Below are 18,055 nucleotides of genomic sequence, written 5' to 3' on the forward strand. Positions count from 1 at the left end.
AGTGGGGCAATGGGCGTTGATTGGGCAACTTTTCTGCGGGATTTTCAAAGCCCTTCGTCGACGCTAAAATTGCAGTGCTGCATAAGCGAATCCAAAAGTCAGGGGTTCATGATAACACAATTTTAAAGTAAGAAGGTGAAATTTTCGTCAGACATTAACTTCCCGTCTAGCACAGCGAACAGGACATAGTAAAGTTATGTCTTGTTTGCTGTGCATTAACTATATCTTTATCCCTTCGTCCGGTGAGACATTGCCACATTAGCGGCCGCACATGAATATCGCCAATTCGGCCAGAACATAATCCGAATTGGCGATATTCATGTGCGGCCGCTAATGTGGCAATGTCTCACCGGACGAAGGGATAGTAAGTAACCCAAATACTGTTTTCTGACTATATTAAACCCATTTTTGAAGTATTACCAAGGGAGGGGCTCTTACCACTCCCCTGACCCCGGGCGAACCCTAACTAACCCGCACCCTAACTCCTATCCCTAACCTCCCTCCTAGGCCCGGGACTAGCCCTAAACCCTTAACTAAAGCGTTCCTAAACTATATTTAAACTATTATAAAAGCGTTATAGAACTGGTTCTATCTTGAGGCTCAAAAGTCGAGCTACTTTAAGTCAAAAATCAGGGAGAAATAACCTGGTGGGTCCTCATTCGCACCCTGTAACTCACCGGTGGAATACAGGTTAACCCGGTGCGCTGCTTACCGTGCAGCCCAAAGCGAAACTCGAGTTAGGGTGGCTTATTTAATTGGACAGAATCTCGCCAACTTTTCTATGGGGGTTCTCAAAGCCTTCGTCGACGCTAAAATCGCAGTGCGGCAGCTCGGCTTCCATGCAATTTCCTTGGCCCTTCTAGAATATGTCGGCAACCCCCGCTCGCCCAATAAAAATTGAAAGCTGTAGTTGGTATGGGGACAGTGATGTGTCCGCTGGAGCGCTGCCAGAAGGCTTGAAAGTATCGTAATTGCTTGCTTAATTAATTAATTGAATGGCTTGAATGCTGCATTCGATTATGGCATGTCGAGATGTGATCTGTACAGTACGAGTTGAGTGGCGGAGATGAGAAATGGCCCTCAACTCTCTCGTTGACGCTAAAATTGCAGTGCAGAGCCGCATTGCAGCCTCATCCGCCAATGGCTATTCGGCACAATCATTGCAATATTTTCTCCCGTCATTACTTCCCCAATTTCATAATACCTCTAGCTGCCTTCTACTCAAACATCGCCCCACCCCTCAACCTCCTTCTCCCAGTCCTCGACCGCTTCATCCGCTACCTTCTTCTCCTTTTTGGTTTCTTTCTTCGTCCCCAAGACCGTGAAGCTACTCTTGCCACCAACCCCCTTCTCCTCAAGCACAACCTTCCTCGCCGTCCCCTTCGCAACATGGCTCCATCCCCCTTCCCCTGCCTTCCCCTCATCTTCCCTCCTCAAAACATTGCTGCTCCCATCAACCGCACAAAGACCAACTCCCGTCGCTAGTTTCAATCCCAATACCTTCTTTGAAACAGCAGGTTTGAGCGTAATGAGCGCTTGATCGAGTTTTTGAATCCAGGATCCTGTATTTGAGGCATGAAGCACCACATCGCCAGACGGTAAAAACTCAATCGCAAACTCCAGCTCCGCAGCTTGAAATTCGGCTTTCAGATCGGCGTGCAACTCCTCGATCGTAAGTCCGAACTTCGGGTTACTGAGTAAGAAGGCATTCCACGGCTCCTTACTCCCTGTCACCTTCGCTGGCGCGGGCTCTACCATAGTAGTGGTTTGTGGACGGATCTTAGCGCACTGAGCAAGAGTTTTCATTGGAGCGGAGACAAAACGAGGAGTCTTGAAGACAACGACGTGGCGATGGGGCTCTGGGTCTTGACTCTCACTGTCGAGTCCGAAATCCTCTGCTAGGGCGTGCAAGAAGGCACGTTGAGGGGCTGGCATAGGTTTAAAGCGCAGCCGCTTGTCGTTCGCGTCTGCTGCGAAGACGCGAAATTCTCTTTCGTAAATCTGGGCGAACTTTTGGCTCTGGGCGAAGAAGGCGAGGGTTGCGGTCGAGTAGGGGATATGGTCGTTGAGGTGGGTTGCTGGGTCGATGTTTAGGGCTGCTGCAAGTTTGGCGTTTCGTTGAAGCTTGAGGCATTCGTCGTTGCAGTCGAGGGCTTTAGAGGCGTTTCCTGGTGAGGTCTTGGAAGCTAGGCATTTGACGGCTTGTTTTTGGTTTTGGCAAGCGCAAGTTATGAATGTTTTTGCTTGGCATGGATTCGCCTCCTTGCACGGGTAAGGGGCATGGCAAGGATCAGAGCAGCTGTGTTCGCAGACTGTTTTCTTCCTTCCACAAGGTTGGGTACATGGCGTGGAGACGTCCTCGCAATGTCCTGGTCGATGGCAAGATTTCTGGCAGAAATGAATCCCACATTTCAGTTTCCTGCCACAAGGTAAGCCACAAGAAACTTCGTTCCGCCAGCAGGGTTGGTTCTTGAGCGTTTTCTTCCCGCATGCACAGGGTTTCTCGACGAGGAAAGGACAAGAAGGGCAGGACTCGGTGTCGTCATGGCATTGATGTTTGATCTTTTGGTGGCCGCAGGTTGGTCGACGAGTGCATTCGTAGTTGCAAGGAGGAGGGCGAGTGCCGCATGGCTGAGGAGGATGCAGGACTGTTCTTCCGCAATTGCAAGCGATTTCTTCAAACACCGCTTCGAGACAGCTGCCACAAGGCCCTTTGTGGCAGAGGGATTGACAAGTGTGATTCCCGCATTTCAATGCCCGGCCACAAACTCGGAGGCAGATGTGCTCAGGCTCGACGTTCTCTTCTCCTGCCATGCGATTTTTCCGTTTGGCGGCTTGGCGTTCACTGGCTTTCTTCTCACCCGCGCAGCAGCGCTCTCCGCATTCGTGTCTACCACAGTTGAGAGTCGCGCGGCAGACTCGAGTACAAGATGGCGGTTTCTCCGTGCCTTGATGGCAGACACTGTTAGATGTAGTTCGACCACAACGACATGAGATTTGCGTCATTTCCAGACAGGGTCTGCAATCTCCAGCGTGGCATACCTGTTGACAGAGATGTCCACACTGAAGGAGCTTCTGGCACTTCTCCTGACAGTGAGGTATCGGTGCTGAGCAATCAAGTCGAGGTTCCGAGAGCAGGACTTCAAGAGGAGTCTTCCCGCAAGGACAGTGAGTGACCACGTCTGGCGAGAACGGGCAATGAGCTGGTTGAACCTCTTGAGGATGGCATTCCTTCTTGCAAAAATGATTCGGATTTCCACAATCAAAAGGTCGTCGACACTCAGCGCCACAATCAAACGATCCCATCCAAGGGTTTCCATCAGCCCCACTCTCCTTCTCATCTTCCCTCACAGAGCAAGGTAAAGACTTCTCAACTCTTCCACAGTAACATTTGGACTCAATCAAAACCTCACAACTGCCACAAAGACCCTCGTGACAACTACGTTGACACTCATGCTCTCCACACGGAAGCAGATCCCCACAGACCTGCCCACAGCTCCAGCCACTCTCATAATTTGTATCCAGACATCGTCTGGCGGTCACCTCTTTACCACAAAAGCAAGACATAGAAGGGCCCACATGTCCACAAGGTAGACAAGGGCCAGCATGGCAAATCAACTCGCAAGGATGCGGGCAATGGCCTGCTCTTGGCTTCGAGCATGTCTGTCCACAAGAATGTGGTGGCAAGCCAGCGACGGAGTGGGGATCAATTTCCTTCTGGCACCAACAGGTATAGTTATTCGGTAGTTCGTCCTTAGGTAAATTGCAGCCGGGACATCGCCATTGTCTAGGAGGTGGCAGCTCGCCATTCTCATTGGCTCGTTGCTGATGCGTTGAGACCTCGTTCTTAGACCAGCGCTTCACGCAGGAGAGATGGAGAACTGCCCAACAGGTTTTGCAGCTCCAGACTCGCGAATTGGGCAGGACTTCGTTTGTGCAGATGGGGCACTCGTATTGTCCGTTTGTGATATCTTCGTGTGTTCTCGTGGCTATGTCTGGGGCTTGTGATTTCGACATTCGGCGGGGGCGGGGTTGATTTCGAGGTTGGTGGGGTCGGGCTCGAGAGACGACGAGTTGGCCAGGGACGAACTCAGGAGCATCGCCTGCCAGAGATCCCTCGCTGGGTGGAGCAGGAGAGGTGAGTTGACCACCGAATATTCTTTGGCCATTGACCATGGGTTGTGCGCCTCCTCTTCTGCCACCTCGACCGAATCCTCCTCGTCGGCCATGATTCCCTCGATTCGAAGGTTGTGCAGGGGCGGGATTCGATTCTGGTGTTACTGAGGCGGGACGCATTGCTAATGAAGCGTTCGCAGGCTCTTGGTTTGGAGCTCTTGATCCTGCTTCTCCTCCACCCCGTCCTCTTCTTGGTCCTCGACGGTGGCGTGGAGGTTGACTGGAGCCTGTTGCAGGCGGGGGCTCAACGCTCGCCATGGTGACGTTGATTTGGTCAGAATCAATCGCTGTCGTAGAAGCCGTGTTTATTTTTCGTGGGTTCGACTGTTGAAAAGTGGCGAGCAGTTTGCTTTGCTGAATTAGTCGGGATTAGAATTGGGATGCGTGGTTCTACAGCTGCTAATGTAGCTCTGGATAGATTCGCTGATGTGGTTAACTGCGCCTTCAAAATACGGCGTCTTCGTACAGAAAATAAATCGTATTTGTAAGGGTGAAGGGTGAAGTTGTTGGTGAATCTTGAGAGTCACCCAGCAAGGCTGAGCCTTTGTGGCGTGTTGACAAAATTAGCGGGCTAGCCGCTTCCAGCAAGCTCTGCAGCGAAGAGTCACGCTGACTCATTGGGATTCATGGCCTGCAATTGCTCAATCATCGTGCATGAGATCTTGCAGGTGACTGGTATCACTGCAGCATGCATGAATAACTGCCGCGAATGGGAGATGTGATTGAATTGTTGTGTAAACAAACGGGCGTCATTCAATCAGACCAAAGGGAATCTTCAAGCCTTGATAGACGAGGCTACACTGAGTTCACGGACACACTTCACATCTGTCAAACGGGTTCAAGTAGTCTTCGAGTAGAGAAGCTGTGATCAGTCGTCACAGACTGAAGCCTTAATTCCAAGTCTAACAATTAAGCTCCAGTAGCCAGACAGGAGCCCATCCCGCAAACTGCAACAAAGCAATGCAAAGCATGCGCCTGCCGTAAACCTGGCAAATCTTGTATCATAGAAACAATACGATTTCTCCTCTGTCATTCCGCTTCATCCTCAGGCTTCTCCACAACTCCTTCTCCTCCTCCGCCCTCGTGAGACCAACTCCCATCGCATTGCGATCGCGATGATATCTCTTCAAAGCCTTGTTCATGCTCACACCTCTCTCACTCTCGGGGCCTTTGTTGATGTAGCCTAGCAGTAACTCCGCGCGGGGCTTATAGATCACCATCTGGTTTGCATTGTCACCCTGGACTGATCCATCTTCATCCAAGGGTTTGTACTCGATCATCTTTCGCACTGGCCGTTCCGAGTCGTCCCTGTGTCTTCGGCGTCGTCTTGGTCGGTCTTCAGAGTGGCTCGAGTGTTCTCGTGATGAAACTCGTTTGCTGCCGATCAAGGACATGAGGTTGTTGCCAATTGCATCGATTCCGTTGCGACCACGTTTCGAATGCTTCGTCTTCTTCAGGGGACTGCCAGGCGAATTGTCATTGGCATCACCTCCAGAATAATCTGGTGATGGTGGGAAGACAGACGGTCGAGACAGAAGTCCCTTCAAACCTCCAGTCAAACCGGAATGGAGAACTGGTGGGGCATCGGTCATTGTCTCGTCAGCATCACGGAGTGATTGTGTATCGACATGTAAACGCTTGCGCTTCTTGTCCTTCTTCTCATCCCGACTCTGATCACGATCCTTCTTCTCCTTCTTGCGCTCCCGTTCGGCTTTGGGTGCTGGCGTTTGATATGTCAAAGTTGGTACTGCGCCCTTGCCATACTCAATCAAGTCCAAGTCGCTGTGTGAGTTCTTCTCGAAGGTTACTCGGGCGAGTTGTCGATCGTTATTTTCCTCCGGAGTATCCTCAATCATTTGCATCGGCTCTGGGGCAGGAAGTTCGAGTCGAGATGCGTTCGGCGTTTCGCCGTTTACAAGAAAATCGAAGACATTGACAGGACTGGACGACAAGAAAGCCGCAGGTGGTGGAGAGGGAGCCTCTGGCATTGGAGGATCGACGATGGTGATATGCGAATTGTGGTGGTACTCATCATCGGCGTCTTCGACAAATGCTTTGTGGGGTACAAGGGCCTGTGAATGGTTTTGCTTGGGCCTCTTCTCCCTCTCTGGTTTGTAGAGCGCGCCCTGGTATTTTTGTGCTTCACTGATACAGCTCTTATACGTTATTAGTCAATATGTACTGAGATGTCAAGTGGGGAGGGTATGGAATATAGGGAACCTACGGTATGGGCGCGGTAGTCTGTTCCCTGGAAGTGAATCATACAGTCGAGGCATGTGTACGACGCGCCATAACATTGGCCACGATGAGGATCGAGTTTTTTCTTGGTGAGGACGTCTCCACAGGCCTAGAAAGGGGTCAGAACTGATCAAAATCGCGATAAGGAGCTGATGATGTTTCAAGGGCGCGTAGGAGGTGCTTACTTCACACGAAAAAGAGACCATATTGAAATTTTCAGGGCGTTGCCGATTTGTGCGTGCGAATTGTGACTCGAATGTTTAATGGAATGTCGTGTAAATCCAGATTTGGTGTCGTGGTCATTGGGAGACTAGGAGGGAGCGCGGGGAGGTAATGGGTGTTAAGGGGTGGTGTTGCGTGTAGGAGGTGTTCCAAGATACTTCCAACCTCTAACCCTATTTCTGGACCCAGGATTGCGGGCTTTGCGTGGGCTGATGCAAGGTCGCGTCCTCTGCTGCATGAGCTGCGAACCTGTTTGGCTGGAGGGTGCTGGGAGGGTTGTGATTTGCTGCGACTCTGCGAGATGGCTGTTGATGTGGGTGTGGGTGTGGGAGCGGGTGCGGTGGTGGGATGGCGAAGGGGGTTTGGCGCGGGAGGAGAAGGAGGTGCAGGGCTCGCCTGACCCGCGAATTGGGACGAGGGCCGGCTGACCACCGAGAGCGAAAGGAGTAATACGTACTTATGGAGTAGTAAAAAGGGAGAGCGAGCACAAGCAAGGGGCGGCAGCATTTGAACCTTATCCCAATCTGGACTGAAACTTCAATTGGCTCTGGCGGCTGCTGTCCCTTTCCTTTGAGTTTGACGACCTCACAGGCTCTGTGCAACTGCAGCATCTTGATCACCGTGCCTGTTGTGCCTGTGCCTGTGCCTGGGCCTGTGCCTGGCCTGCCATTTGGCCCATCTCGCACCATTCCACGTTGGCTCTCGGACTGGCTGGCCGCGGGAAGAGCCAGAGTGGCTGCAACCACCCACTCGACCCACGACCCACGGCTAGGAATGGCCGAATTTATTTAATTTAGGTAAATAATATTGGTCTGGGCCAATAATAAATGCATAGTATTTTTACAGAATTCATGGTATTTATGCAACAATGGTGCAAAAAACAGGAGAAACGGAGAGAAAACAGAGATTAGAAGAGATACTTAATTGATATTAAGAGAAGTTTAGATAATTGTACGAAATCATGTCCGCAAGTGATAGTAAATCAAGTGGTTTTATTGGTTCAGGGCATCTTCTAGCCTATTTGGGAAGAACACCTATAAATAGCTCTATTTATTATAATATTGGTGTAAACCCCATAAATTTATCGATAATAATATTGGTCTTCCCAAATCCTTACATATGACACCCCTACCCACGGCCATCCCAATCTCCAGCTCGACGCCCCTGAAGCCACTCGGTTGAGTGGCGCGCTGGATCTTCATCTCTCCATTACCCGCATGAACGCGCCCGCACCCACGCGATCTTTCCTGAGCGACTGAGCGAGTGGAGGAACGAACGAACGCACAACATCCTCATTTTGCCGTTCAATGCGCCCTCCTCGTCAGACCTACCCAACAGCTCACCTCCTCCAACAGCGCAAGGCATCTCGTCTATACCTGGGCCCATGTGCATGCACTGTTGAGACAACCTACAGGTGCCCGGCCCTATTCGATTCGGGCCACGAGACAGCGTCACCAGGCAGCCGAAGTCCAAACCACAGTCCTGAATTCCCTTATCTCGCCCTCGTCCCAACACCCTCACCATGTCCTCTCAAGATACTTCTACCAGCTATCTCCAGCAGATGACTAGTGTTGCTGGGACTGTAGCCAGCTACATGCGAGTTCCGGTACTGGTCTCTTCGGTACTCGATTGATTCCTCTTCTTGTGCCTTCCTTTGGAAATTGATTGCCGCACATGTCCCCCTCCTCGTACATGTGCTTACCATGGCGACAGGGCATCGCTGCTGTATTGAGCTCCCTCCTGTACTTCAAGCAAAAGTTAGTCTATCTCTCCTCACACCACCTTCCCCCTTCTTGGGAAAAAGAAATCTAAGCCTCAACAGAGCTCTCATCTACCCCTCCCATGTCCCAAACCTCGCCCGCACCGAAGTTCCCCGCCCCTCCCAGTTCGGCATCACAGATTTCGAAGAGCTGATGATCCCTACCCGTGATGGAGAAAAGCTATCCGCATTTTATATCCGGGCTCCGAAGGCAAGAGCACAGAACCTTACGGTTTTGATGTTCCATGGAAATGCCGGCAATATTGGACACCGAGTGCCTATTGCACGTATGCTCATGCAACGTATGGGATGCAATGTCTTCATGTTAGAATATCGTGGGTATGGACTATCAACAGGGTCGCCAGACGAGACGGGCTTGATGATCGATGCTCAGACGGCTTTTGATTATCTGCGAAAGAGGGCTGAGACGAGGGACCATGATATTGTTATCTTTGGACAAAGTCTGGGGGGGGCAGTAAGCATCCAGCTTGTGGCAAAGAACCAGAATGATTCCAGGTTGGTTGGGCTGGTGTTAGAGAATACATTCCTGAGTATGAGGAAGTTAATCCCATCGTATGTATCCCCTCTTCATCATTCATACCATATTAATAATGGCAGTATCATCCCACCAGCGAAATACCTCACACTTCTCTGCCACCAAGTCTGGGCCTCCGACTCTTACCTCCCTTCCATAACAGAAGTACCGATCCTCTTCCTCTCCGGACTGCACGATGAAATCGTACCGTACGTCCTCCCCGCTCTCCTCACTCCTCCCCATAATCTTCGAATGATGACATAATTTCCATCCACAAAACCTGACGTCCCTTCTGGGACTTGATTACCAACGTGATAACATACCTGACCCTCACCCTCTTTTACACTTTTATTCTCCACAGAATGGTGGGGAATTAAGCTAATGGGAAAACAGACCCAGCCACATGCGCCGCCTCTACGAGATCTGCCAATCCCCCACCAAGGTCTGGAAGCCGCTGCCTGCTGGAGACCACAATTCGAGTGTGCTTGAAGATGGGTATTTCGAGACGATCGAGGACTTTGTTGCAAATTTGGATACGAAGGTTGGATGATGCCCTACCATCATCACCATCTCAAACTTCAATGGCTAGAATTAAGTGTAAGGAATGGGGTTTGGGCTTGAGGATTTGCAGCATTCAGCGCGGCGTTCAGGGTTGGATTCGCTCTTCGGCATGGAAGGGGTGTGTTCTACAACAGAGATTAGAGTGCATTCGTTTACGAGCGATGATTAGGAAAGGGGTTTATGATTCATGAATATAGAATTAGGGCAAAGGGGAGCGTATGATAGCGGCCCTCTATTGACGCTGGTTTTAGAAATCAAGAGCTTGCATACCTGACACTTCTGTTTTTGTCCGATCCCTTGTTTCATGTCCTCTCATCCAGTCGTTTGGACATACCTCTCATCCCATGTTGAACCTTTCATCCGTCTTTCCACCCTTGTTTTTAGCACTCTTACTCATCTAACAGAAATAATCTTTCTTGCTCCGCGTCCAACCTCTACAAGCGCTAGCTTCCCCTCACCTTTACTCCGTAAAGGATTGGTATTCACTCTCCAGCCAAGGATTTCAAGTTCTTTACAAATTCCAGCCTTCATGCGAACTTCGAATATCAGTTGACGCATTTTGCTGCACATCGGCACTCCTAAGAAGACTCTACTACCATAGAAATTATCACGCACTCCTTCCTTAGTCGGCGTGTTTTGTTACTCATCGCAATCCTAGGAAGGAGGTTTAGGATTGTACTAATTACTATAGGTTGTATAGTCTACTACTATAGATTCTATAGTCTGCTTGCTACTTGAAGGATAGACCAGGATAAACTGACCGTGAGGAGTAGTAGACATTCTCTTAGGATTGCGATGTGCAACAAAACGCGTCGGGTTTTATACTGGTGAATATTGGGTGGAAGTGAGGTGGAAGCAGCATCTTTAGGAAATGGGCGGGAGTACAGGTGGAGCTACCGGACGGTGAAGCGAAGTGGAGGGAAAGAGAATCTCGGAAGAAAGGGAGAAGTAGTATTGCGCTGGTATATCTGAGTCCTTTCTGCTTATTCGTTCCTTGGATATTGTGTGCGTATGTGGCGAGTTTTATCGGAATATGTACTGTACTAGGGAACACGCCGAACTCTCTTCGTAACATGTAGTCGCCTATCCAAGTATGTCACACATGTTAGAGGAGCAGGTGGCAGAAGATGAGAGAATAGTAGAACAGACAAATGAATTCTTTGCTTTAGACTCGACTCGTGTTTATCTACAAGGCCGCATATTCGACCCCCAATGGCAGCATCCATCATATTGCCACCTGTGCACTTCCCGTTCCAACCCAGTTCTGTGCATTCTTACTTACTGACTCGGAAGCTCCGAATGTACCGCTCCATTCTGCAGCCAGCTCCGAGAAAGACACATCTCCCACCCCAGCAGAAATAAGGAGCCTAAAAAGCCATCTCCTTCTTGATCTCCGCAATCGCCAACCCAGGATTCAAGCCTTTGGGGCATGTCCGCGAGCAATTCAAAATAGTATGACACCGATACAAACTCATACTATTATCCAGGGCCGCCTTCCGCTCCTCCTTCTTTTCATCCCTGCTATCCGCCAACCACCGATAACTCTGCAACAGCACCGCGGGTCCCAAATACTCCTCTGAATTCCACCAGTAACTTGGGCAAGATGTCGAGCAGCAGGCGCAGAGGATGCACTCGTAGAGGCCATCCAGCTTCTTGCGCTCTTCTTTCGATTGCAAGTATTCTTTTCCGTCAGGGGCGGGAGCAGAGTGTTGCAGATACGGCTTGATGGATTTGTATTGCTTGTAGAATTGGGTTAGGTCGGGGACGATGTCTTTGACGACGTAGGTGTGGGGGAGGGGGTAGATTTTTGTATCTTGCTTGGTGTCAGTTGGGATGCGGCCTATAGTTTTCTCACATCAGTAATCGGTCATTCTAGCCTGTAGAGCAATTGAAGCATGAAAGTGGCAAAGGAAGGAGACTTACACAAACAAGCCAAAGTATTAACCCCATCAATATTCATCGCACAGCTCCCACAAATACCCTCTCTGCAGCTCCTTCTGAACGTAAGCGTAGGATCTACCTCATTCTTGATCCGGATGAGCGCATCCAGCATCATGGGGCCGGTCTTGTTCAGGTCCAGCGTGTACGTCTGCATCCGCGGCTTCGAGGACGGCTCGTCGGGGTTCCAGCGGTAGATGTGGAAGGTCTTGGTCTTGGCTTCCGGATTGTGGGAGGGCTCTTTGATCGTGCTGGTTTGAGAGGGAGATACGACGGATGCCATAGTGCGGACGCCCATTGGGGCGCGCAGGGTGGGACAGAGGGCCATGAAGGCGCGGCTGGTGAGGCGTGCTGCCATCGTGGAGGGGAGTGTGATGGTCTGATCTCAATCTCTCTTCGAAGGTGAGCGTTTCAAGGTCGTATTGTGCTCAATCGGTTGTGGATTGGACACTTGAATTGTGCGCGATGGGCAAGGGACGTTGTCGTCTCAGTTATAGGACAGGGAGAGGTGTCGTCGTCGGTGGGTGCATTTGAAGATGAAGTGCCTCGGGAATAACTCCTAGCTTGAAATGGTTTACCTCACGATTCTGGCCAATCAGAGAAGCTTGGATCGTAAGCGGGGAGGAACTCGGGAAATCACGTGCTGCGCCATCATCCTCGAGGGCCGGAAATGCTCCCAGTGTTCTTACTCTCTGCTCAACAGTACCTTATCCTTCCTCCGTCCCCCCAAATGGCTTCCACGCTTTCATTTGTATCTCGAACTCTGCAGCACGGGGACCCACAACACAAGGCGTGATTCTTCATGATGGGACATTCGCCCAGCTATAGCCTCACTATCGGTAGTAGGGATTCCAGGGACTCCAGCGATCCATAGATAGCCGACCCAACCACTTGTTTGGGTGGGCCTTATTGTGGCACGGCTTGCTTTTACCTTCTTGAGGCACCCTCCCTCTCCCTGATTGTCTACCATGTCATTCAGCAGCGCCCTCAGTGCTCTGCTATAGTTGTCGACATATATTCACGGGGTTGACATTTGACACTAGCGACTCGCGACTATCAGGACGCACTGTTTGAAGGCTTCATTGCGAAACTGTAGAGGATTGACAAAGATCTGCGCAAGAAGGCTGCGCCCGATTATGGGGAGATTACTCTCGAAGTCACCAGAGTCGAGACAATAATGCCAGGCCTGATGGAAATACCCCGGAAGTTGGAACTGACTGCTTATCTCGGTATGGTATCAAGTTCTTTGGCTGGGGACCAGAATTGTATTTTGATCTCGGGAGCTTAGCGCTGCCCTCTTTCACGTTTAAAATTCGTCAAGCGACGAGTAGGTCTCTTGACTTGACTTCACAGAATGGGCTGCTAAGTAGAGCGGGTTTGGTTCTTGTATTGTTCGGACCACCAGTTGTTTCAGACTGTACGAATTCAACTGCGACTTTGAATCTTGCAAGAAAGTGGCTTCAAAACTGTCTTGACACTCACCGTTGTAAACATGAGGCTGAAGAGTATTGGAGACCAACTCGGCTCATTAAGCTGGATAGCCCATCTGTTGGAAGTGTTACTCTCAGCTGCCGATTAGAAGAAACGGCCACGCCCGTGTCAGACATCTATATGTCCCTTAGTCATTGTTGGGGCCATCATGGTCCCTTCAAATTGACTGTATTGACACGTTCAACATTGCCAGCTCTTCTTGGAGGAGTACCGGTGCCAAAGCTGCCACAGACTTTTCAGGATGCGAGGTTTGTAACTCGATATTTGGGTCTAAAGTTTGTTGGATTGACTCCCTCTGCATCTTCCAAGATTCCCGCGAAGATTGGGTCCGAGAGTCATCCCTTAGGGGCAAAGTCTATTCGCAAGTCTTTTGTAATATTGGGGCAACAGCATCGCCGTCTAGGGATGAGGGCTGCTTCCGGCAAAGAAAGCTTCTGTTGCTCAATCGCACCATCATTGAATCGCCTTGGAAAAATCAGTTGAATGCGAATTATCATCTTTTTTCCTATCGCCACTCGGTGAGTGGCGAGCGTAGCGACATTCTCGCGCCATTACTTCGCCGTGGGTGAGTAGTCTAAGAGCACGTACTTTTGCACCGGTTTCTCCATTTTGACGCTCAAGAAGTCTACTTCGAATGCAGGCAAAGGTATGTATCAGAGATATATCCTGAAGGCCTACCGAAAGAAATGTCAACGGCGAGCGATCCACTCCGAAAAGAGGAAGAGCCGTATTGCTTGGTATTCTACAAGACAAAATCTCCTGATGTCCTGAAGCTTTACGGTTTTTGGGCTCGGTTAGGCGTACGAAGGTACCCTACTCGACATGTAGCCTTACAATCGACACCGACAGACTCACTGCCATATCAGGTATCGCCAAAAGCCTGCAGCAGATCCTTCTTGATGAATATTATGCAGGCATGTGGAAAGGTCAATTTCCACAGTGCTTATTACGGACAGTAGCACATGATAGAAAGGCCAATATTGCCCAGCCTTGTTCTTACATTGCACCAACTTGGTCCTGGGCAAGTATCAAAGCTGCCGTTCGTTTTCCAGAAATGTAAATAATACAAACATCCTTCGGCAGGCATGGCACGAGGATTTTGGCAGAGGTTGTCCAAACTGAGATCGTGCTGGCAGGATCAGATCCCACAGGCCAGATATTGTCTGGATCCATAAAGTTGCGTGGAATGTTAGTTGCCATACACGTGATTCTCCCCTTTCGGTTATATTCCAAGTAGGCTCTGCGTCGCCGAGAGCCTGCTTCTTTTATCAACTGGTATTCAAGGACATTTTGAACGAGTCGGGTTGTTCAAGCTCTCGCAGCCTTCGGGAATGGAGGTTCTGTTGGGTCAGTTTGTCTCAGCCTCAACAGTGAATTGGCTCGAGTACGAGGAGTTCGATGGGGATAGATATACCATCACGATTGTGTAAAGTCTCGCGTCATTCTTTTGACATACTCACTGATCGCCTCGTACCTCACGGCGCCTTTCGTCTCCTCTATCGCATGTCTTGGCGGAAAGAGTAACCCTGCAGAGTCACACTTTCAAGGGTTGACTTTAACCAAGGTCGCTCATCTTTTCCTTCCACCTCGTCAAGACATGCAGCAATCACAAAATGAGCGAACCGAATCATCCTTCTAAGCAGCTTGGTAGGGCCTGCAGCAAGGCTAACACCACACTCGACCGCCAGCCACCGATGATATTATACAGCAGGCCGCCGACAAGCTCGTGGCCGCAACAGTAGCCAAATCACCAGAGTATGCAGTAGCATTCCTCTACAGCACCTTACCAGCCACCGTAGACCACGCGTCCCAATCTCCCGCCTCTCTTGACTTGATGCTGCAGGTTTACGTCCAAGCCACCAGCTGGCTTCCCACCCATGTCTCTAGCGATAATGGCAAAGGCCCAAAAGAAGCAAGTGGAGATCTCAACTGGCGGATTGCAGAAGAAGCGGGTTGTTTCAATCCTCCTCCGCAACACGGGCACGCAGGCACATCACCCGTAGCCGATGTGTCGAATACCCGGTTCTCAGAAAGCGAAGTGAGAGAGAGGATGAGTGATGTTCTTGATAGAGTGCGGGAATGGTCCGAATGGAGAGAGTCGAGAGTGAAATGGACAATCATGGCTGCGGCGATGGGGCGATGCTATGCCTTGAACTTGATGTGGGAAAGAGAGGGCAAGACTGCTATTGCGCTAATGGATACGAGGCTAAACGTCTAAGGACGGAATTGGAACGAGGCGTGGTTCATCGGCGCTACGGTTATACTGAGAGCCTGTGCCAGGCCGTTGACTGCAGATATTGGTAAATAGATGAATGGATGCAAAAGCTGGAGGCAATTTTGTGCGGTGAACATGTCACATTTGCAGTCAAATCGTATGTTGAGGTAGGAGTGAAACTTCCCTCCCGGGATATTTGATGCTAGTCTGCGTCTGGTTTCATTATTTGTTACGGCTATCCAGATCAATGAATCTGAGTCGCAGTTATCCTTTGCTTATTCTTCGTTTCCATCTCTTCTTTCAATATCTATCCTGTCCTTTTGCTAGCTCGGTATCTTTCATTTCCATTCTTACTTTAGCCCTACGTTTAATTTAGCAACGGCTCTGAGGTGATAGACTTAATGGCCTAAGAAGATACTAAGGAACGGGGCTGAAGTACCTAAAATGAGCTGTAATGTTGACAGCCCGCACCGAAATACATTTCGGTACTATTTCGTCTCATTATACTACAGTGTTCGACTCTGTGGTGGTGCCCCAGCTACCACCAACCATTTCTGATCCGGTATGTAAAGGCGAAATACCCAAGGCCGTGCGCTCTTGACATTGAGGCACAAAGCTTGGGTGCACGGGTCTGGAAGACTGAACCAGAAGTTCTCCAAATCGCAATCTGGGTTTTCCCAGAACAGTTCCGTCAACTTTGATACCTTCTTCGTCTTATCCTGTCGACGTTCCTCTAAATGTTCCCACGAGACAATCGTGTATCGCATATAATTTCTCCATTCCTGAGGGCTAGGGTAGATGCTGCAATTGGTAGAGTGATATTGAAACCCTACCACTGTATCCGCACGTTTTGCAGTGAAGGAGAATCGAAGAAAGATGCCGTGAAAGATTACTTCTCCAGCGCTAAATAGATGCAATGTGCTTTTTGGATACAATCGAAAAACCCTGTTTCCTTCTAGCCAATAGTTGTACGTATAAATTTCTTTCAGAGAGATGTCAGGACTTAACGAAGCAATCCCGTATATCTCAAAAGGTAGATACCTCGGCCTTGAAACATTATACTCTAGGACATCCAGTGCACTATCCCTTTTGAGATATATTGTGACGAACTTCTCAACCCAGCCTTCAGGAACATGTGATTCGAGTTCTGGATCTTTCTTGTGAAAAATAAATTCTTCTGGAACAGTTCGAATGGGGATGCTGCTTGGTGGTCTCCAGAAATCATCGCCAGCTTCAATCACCTTGTTTCGCAGAGGTATCAAAGGAATCACGAATACGGCTTTCCCGTCCGTGCACTCTATTCCTGCGTAGACGAAGTCTAAGCATGATCCGTTAGTCCACACGGGGAGACGTATTTGCAAGCCTTTGTTGGTTATCTGGCTGGGAGAGTTGAACTGCGAAACAGTAAAGGGGACTAGATTGCGACAACCATCGAAATCGGCCAGTGATCGAGCAAGAATACCACTGAAGTCTTGATCCAGCGGCAAGTCGAGGCCCCAAGCCAATATCGTTTGGTCTTGTGTTTGCTTCACTATTTCCTCCTGCAGTCTAGTGAATGCCTTTTCTCCTTCCCCGTACAACAGTGGCATGTTGACTTCAAAAATTCCCAACAGACAGTACGCAATGTCCTCCCGTCTTGTGGTTTTCCTGTGAGATACCCATGCCATTTTTTGAGCAATACTAGCTTTCGGAACTCTGTGGCCGGAACTATAATGGGCTGGTATACCTGTGATATTCGAAAGAAGGCTGGGGATTTCAGTCTTTTTGTGTAGTCTGGTCCAATTTTGATCGAAAAAAACTAGTTCAGTTGGCGCCAGCAGTTCTTGAAGTGTCCAGCCCCTTGTAAACCAGCGGCTCTGTCGAAAAGCTGAATCCTCATTTGCAATGTTTCCCGCAGGCGGAACGTCAGAAAGAAAGGCGTAGCAGAGTATAGTGTTTTGATACCATCGCAACATTGAGTTGATGGCCTCAGAAAGCTCTGCGCCGCTCGTTTTATCAATACAACACGTGTCGGCCCATATGTAGTCGATATTACTTGATCGAGCCTGGTGGCAGCAACTGACAATTTTGGCGTAGCCAGATTTCTGCTGAGTCGTTTCCCTCTCATGGTCCGCGAACGTCCCTGCCATACTGTTGCCAAAGTGCTTTTCCAAGTCTCGACGAAGGTAAAGTTTGGTCCATTCATGCAAGGTCACTTCCTCCTTGCCCCAAGTACCAGACAAAATAGCGTATGGAGGAATATCTTCGTTAAAATACTCCTCCAATCTCATTGTGCGAACGTTGATAAGCCGCGTAGTTTCGAATTTATGTTAGGCAGCGTAAAAAGGTGGATAATAGTCCAAAGGCGGAGAGTGCTTGCCTTCCAATAGAAAAAGAAGAAAAAAAGCGAGAGATCTTCAGGAGAGAAAAGCCCGAGCGGTGATGAGTAAGATTGGGTTTGGCCTTAGGTTGAAATTAACGCCAACGAGTATTGGACTGTTCTCGGAAATATAAGGCCACCCTTCAGCCTTGCTTCTGTAGCAATGCGGGGTCAACGCCAGAGTAACCAAATCCTGCACGAAAGCCCGCACTTGTCTTATTCAGCCATCTGAGACCACGTGTACATATTAGTATTCTTATTTTCTGCCGGAAAGAGAGGGGTTAACCACCCAATTTGCTTAAAGGGGTTCGCTAAACGCCGCTTAGCGAAAGCCCCGGACTGGTGGTGGATCAAAAAAGCAGCACTGGATTTACATGTCCCAAGTCCGGTTAGAACATTTTTTCTTTCTTTGGAAATCTCCCTTCTAATATTCCCTCGACTAATGGTAGAATTAAGGTCTCCTCCTTCGACCATCTGGGAAATTCCGAAGCATGATATTCGTGCCTCTCCGAGTCGAACTGAAATGAACGACTTTGACCCCAGACATTGAGAGTTAAGTGC

General features: G+C 49.5%; 6 protein-coding genes across 6 annotated transcripts; 2 read left to right on the forward strand and 4 right to left on the reverse strand.

Annotated features, from left to right (window-relative positions):
* Positions 1–992: 992 nt before the first annotated feature.
* K444DRAFT_610336 (uncharacterized protein) lies at positions 993–4,685 on the reverse strand. Its single transcript, XM_024879725.1, has one exon. It carries the CDS (start codon positions 4,432–4,434, stop codon positions 1,222–1,224), a length of 3,213 nt encoding a protein of 1,070 aa, XP_024739137.1. The 5' UTR covers positions 4,435–4,685; the 3' UTR covers positions 993–1,221.
* Positions 4,686–5,009: 324 nt separating this feature from the next.
* Positions 5,010–6,990, reverse strand: K444DRAFT_557189 (uncharacterized protein). The gene is made up of 3 exons (XM_024876771.1): positions 6,600–6,990; positions 6,401–6,523; positions 5,010–6,332 (listed from the first exon to the last, which is right to left on the reverse strand). Exons 1-3 carry the CDS (start codon positions 6,618–6,620, stop codon positions 5,178–5,180), a joined length of 1,299 nt encoding a protein of 432 aa, XP_024739138.1. The 5' UTR covers positions 6,621–6,990; the 3' UTR covers positions 5,010–5,177.
* Positions 6,991–7,757: 767 nt separating this feature from the next.
* K444DRAFT_585298 (BEM46 family protein-like protein) lies at positions 7,758–9,766 on the forward strand. Its single transcript, XM_024877909.1, has 5 exons — positions 7,758–8,257; positions 8,350–8,393; positions 8,459–8,968; positions 9,014–9,139; positions 9,324–9,766. Exons 1-5 carry the CDS (start codon positions 8,159–8,161, stop codon positions 9,478–9,480), a joined length of 936 nt encoding a protein of 311 aa, XP_024739139.1. The 5' UTR covers positions 7,758–8,158; the 3' UTR covers positions 9,481–9,766.
* Positions 9,767–10,858: 1,092 nt separating this feature from the next.
* K444DRAFT_524804 (succinate dehydrogenase iron sulfur protein) lies at positions 10,859–11,712 on the reverse strand (the record flags this gene model as incomplete). The annotated part of the gene is made up of 2 exons (XM_024874385.1): positions 10,859–11,331; positions 11,415–11,712. 2 exons carry the CDS (start codon positions 11,710–11,712, stop codon positions 10,859–10,861), a joined length of 771 nt encoding a protein of 256 aa, XP_024739140.1.
* A 2,821-nt stretch (positions 11,713–14,533) lies between these two features.
* K444DRAFT_627201 (uncharacterized protein) lies at positions 14,534–15,138 on the forward strand (the record flags this gene model as incomplete). The annotated part of the gene is made up of 2 exons (XM_024882770.1): positions 14,534–14,567; positions 14,609–15,138. The coding sequence occupies 2 exons, from the start codon at positions 14,534–14,536 to the stop codon at positions 15,136–15,138; spliced, it is 564 nt and encodes a 187-aa protein (XP_024739141.1).
* A 184-nt stretch (positions 15,139–15,322) lies between these two features.
* K444DRAFT_557198 (HET-domain-containing protein) lies at positions 15,323–17,472 on the reverse strand. The gene is made up of 2 exons (XM_024876772.1): positions 15,575–17,472; positions 15,323–15,496 (listed from the first exon to the last, which is right to left on the reverse strand). The coding sequence occupies exon 1, from the start codon at positions 17,403–17,405 to the stop codon at positions 15,642–15,644; it is 1,764 nt and encodes a 587-aa protein (XP_024739142.1). The 5' UTR covers positions 17,406–17,472; the 3' UTR covers positions 15,323–15,496; positions 15,575–15,641.
* Positions 17,473–18,055: the final 583 nt, after the last annotated feature.

The sequence above is a fragment of the Hyaloscypha bicolor genome, assembly GCF_002865645.1.
Source record: "Hyaloscypha bicolor E unplaced genomic scaffold K444scaffold_53, whole genome shotgun sequence".
NCBI classification, from domain to species: domain Eukaryota; kingdom Fungi; phylum Ascomycota; class Leotiomycetes; order Helotiales; family Hyaloscyphaceae; genus Hyaloscypha; species Hyaloscypha bicolor.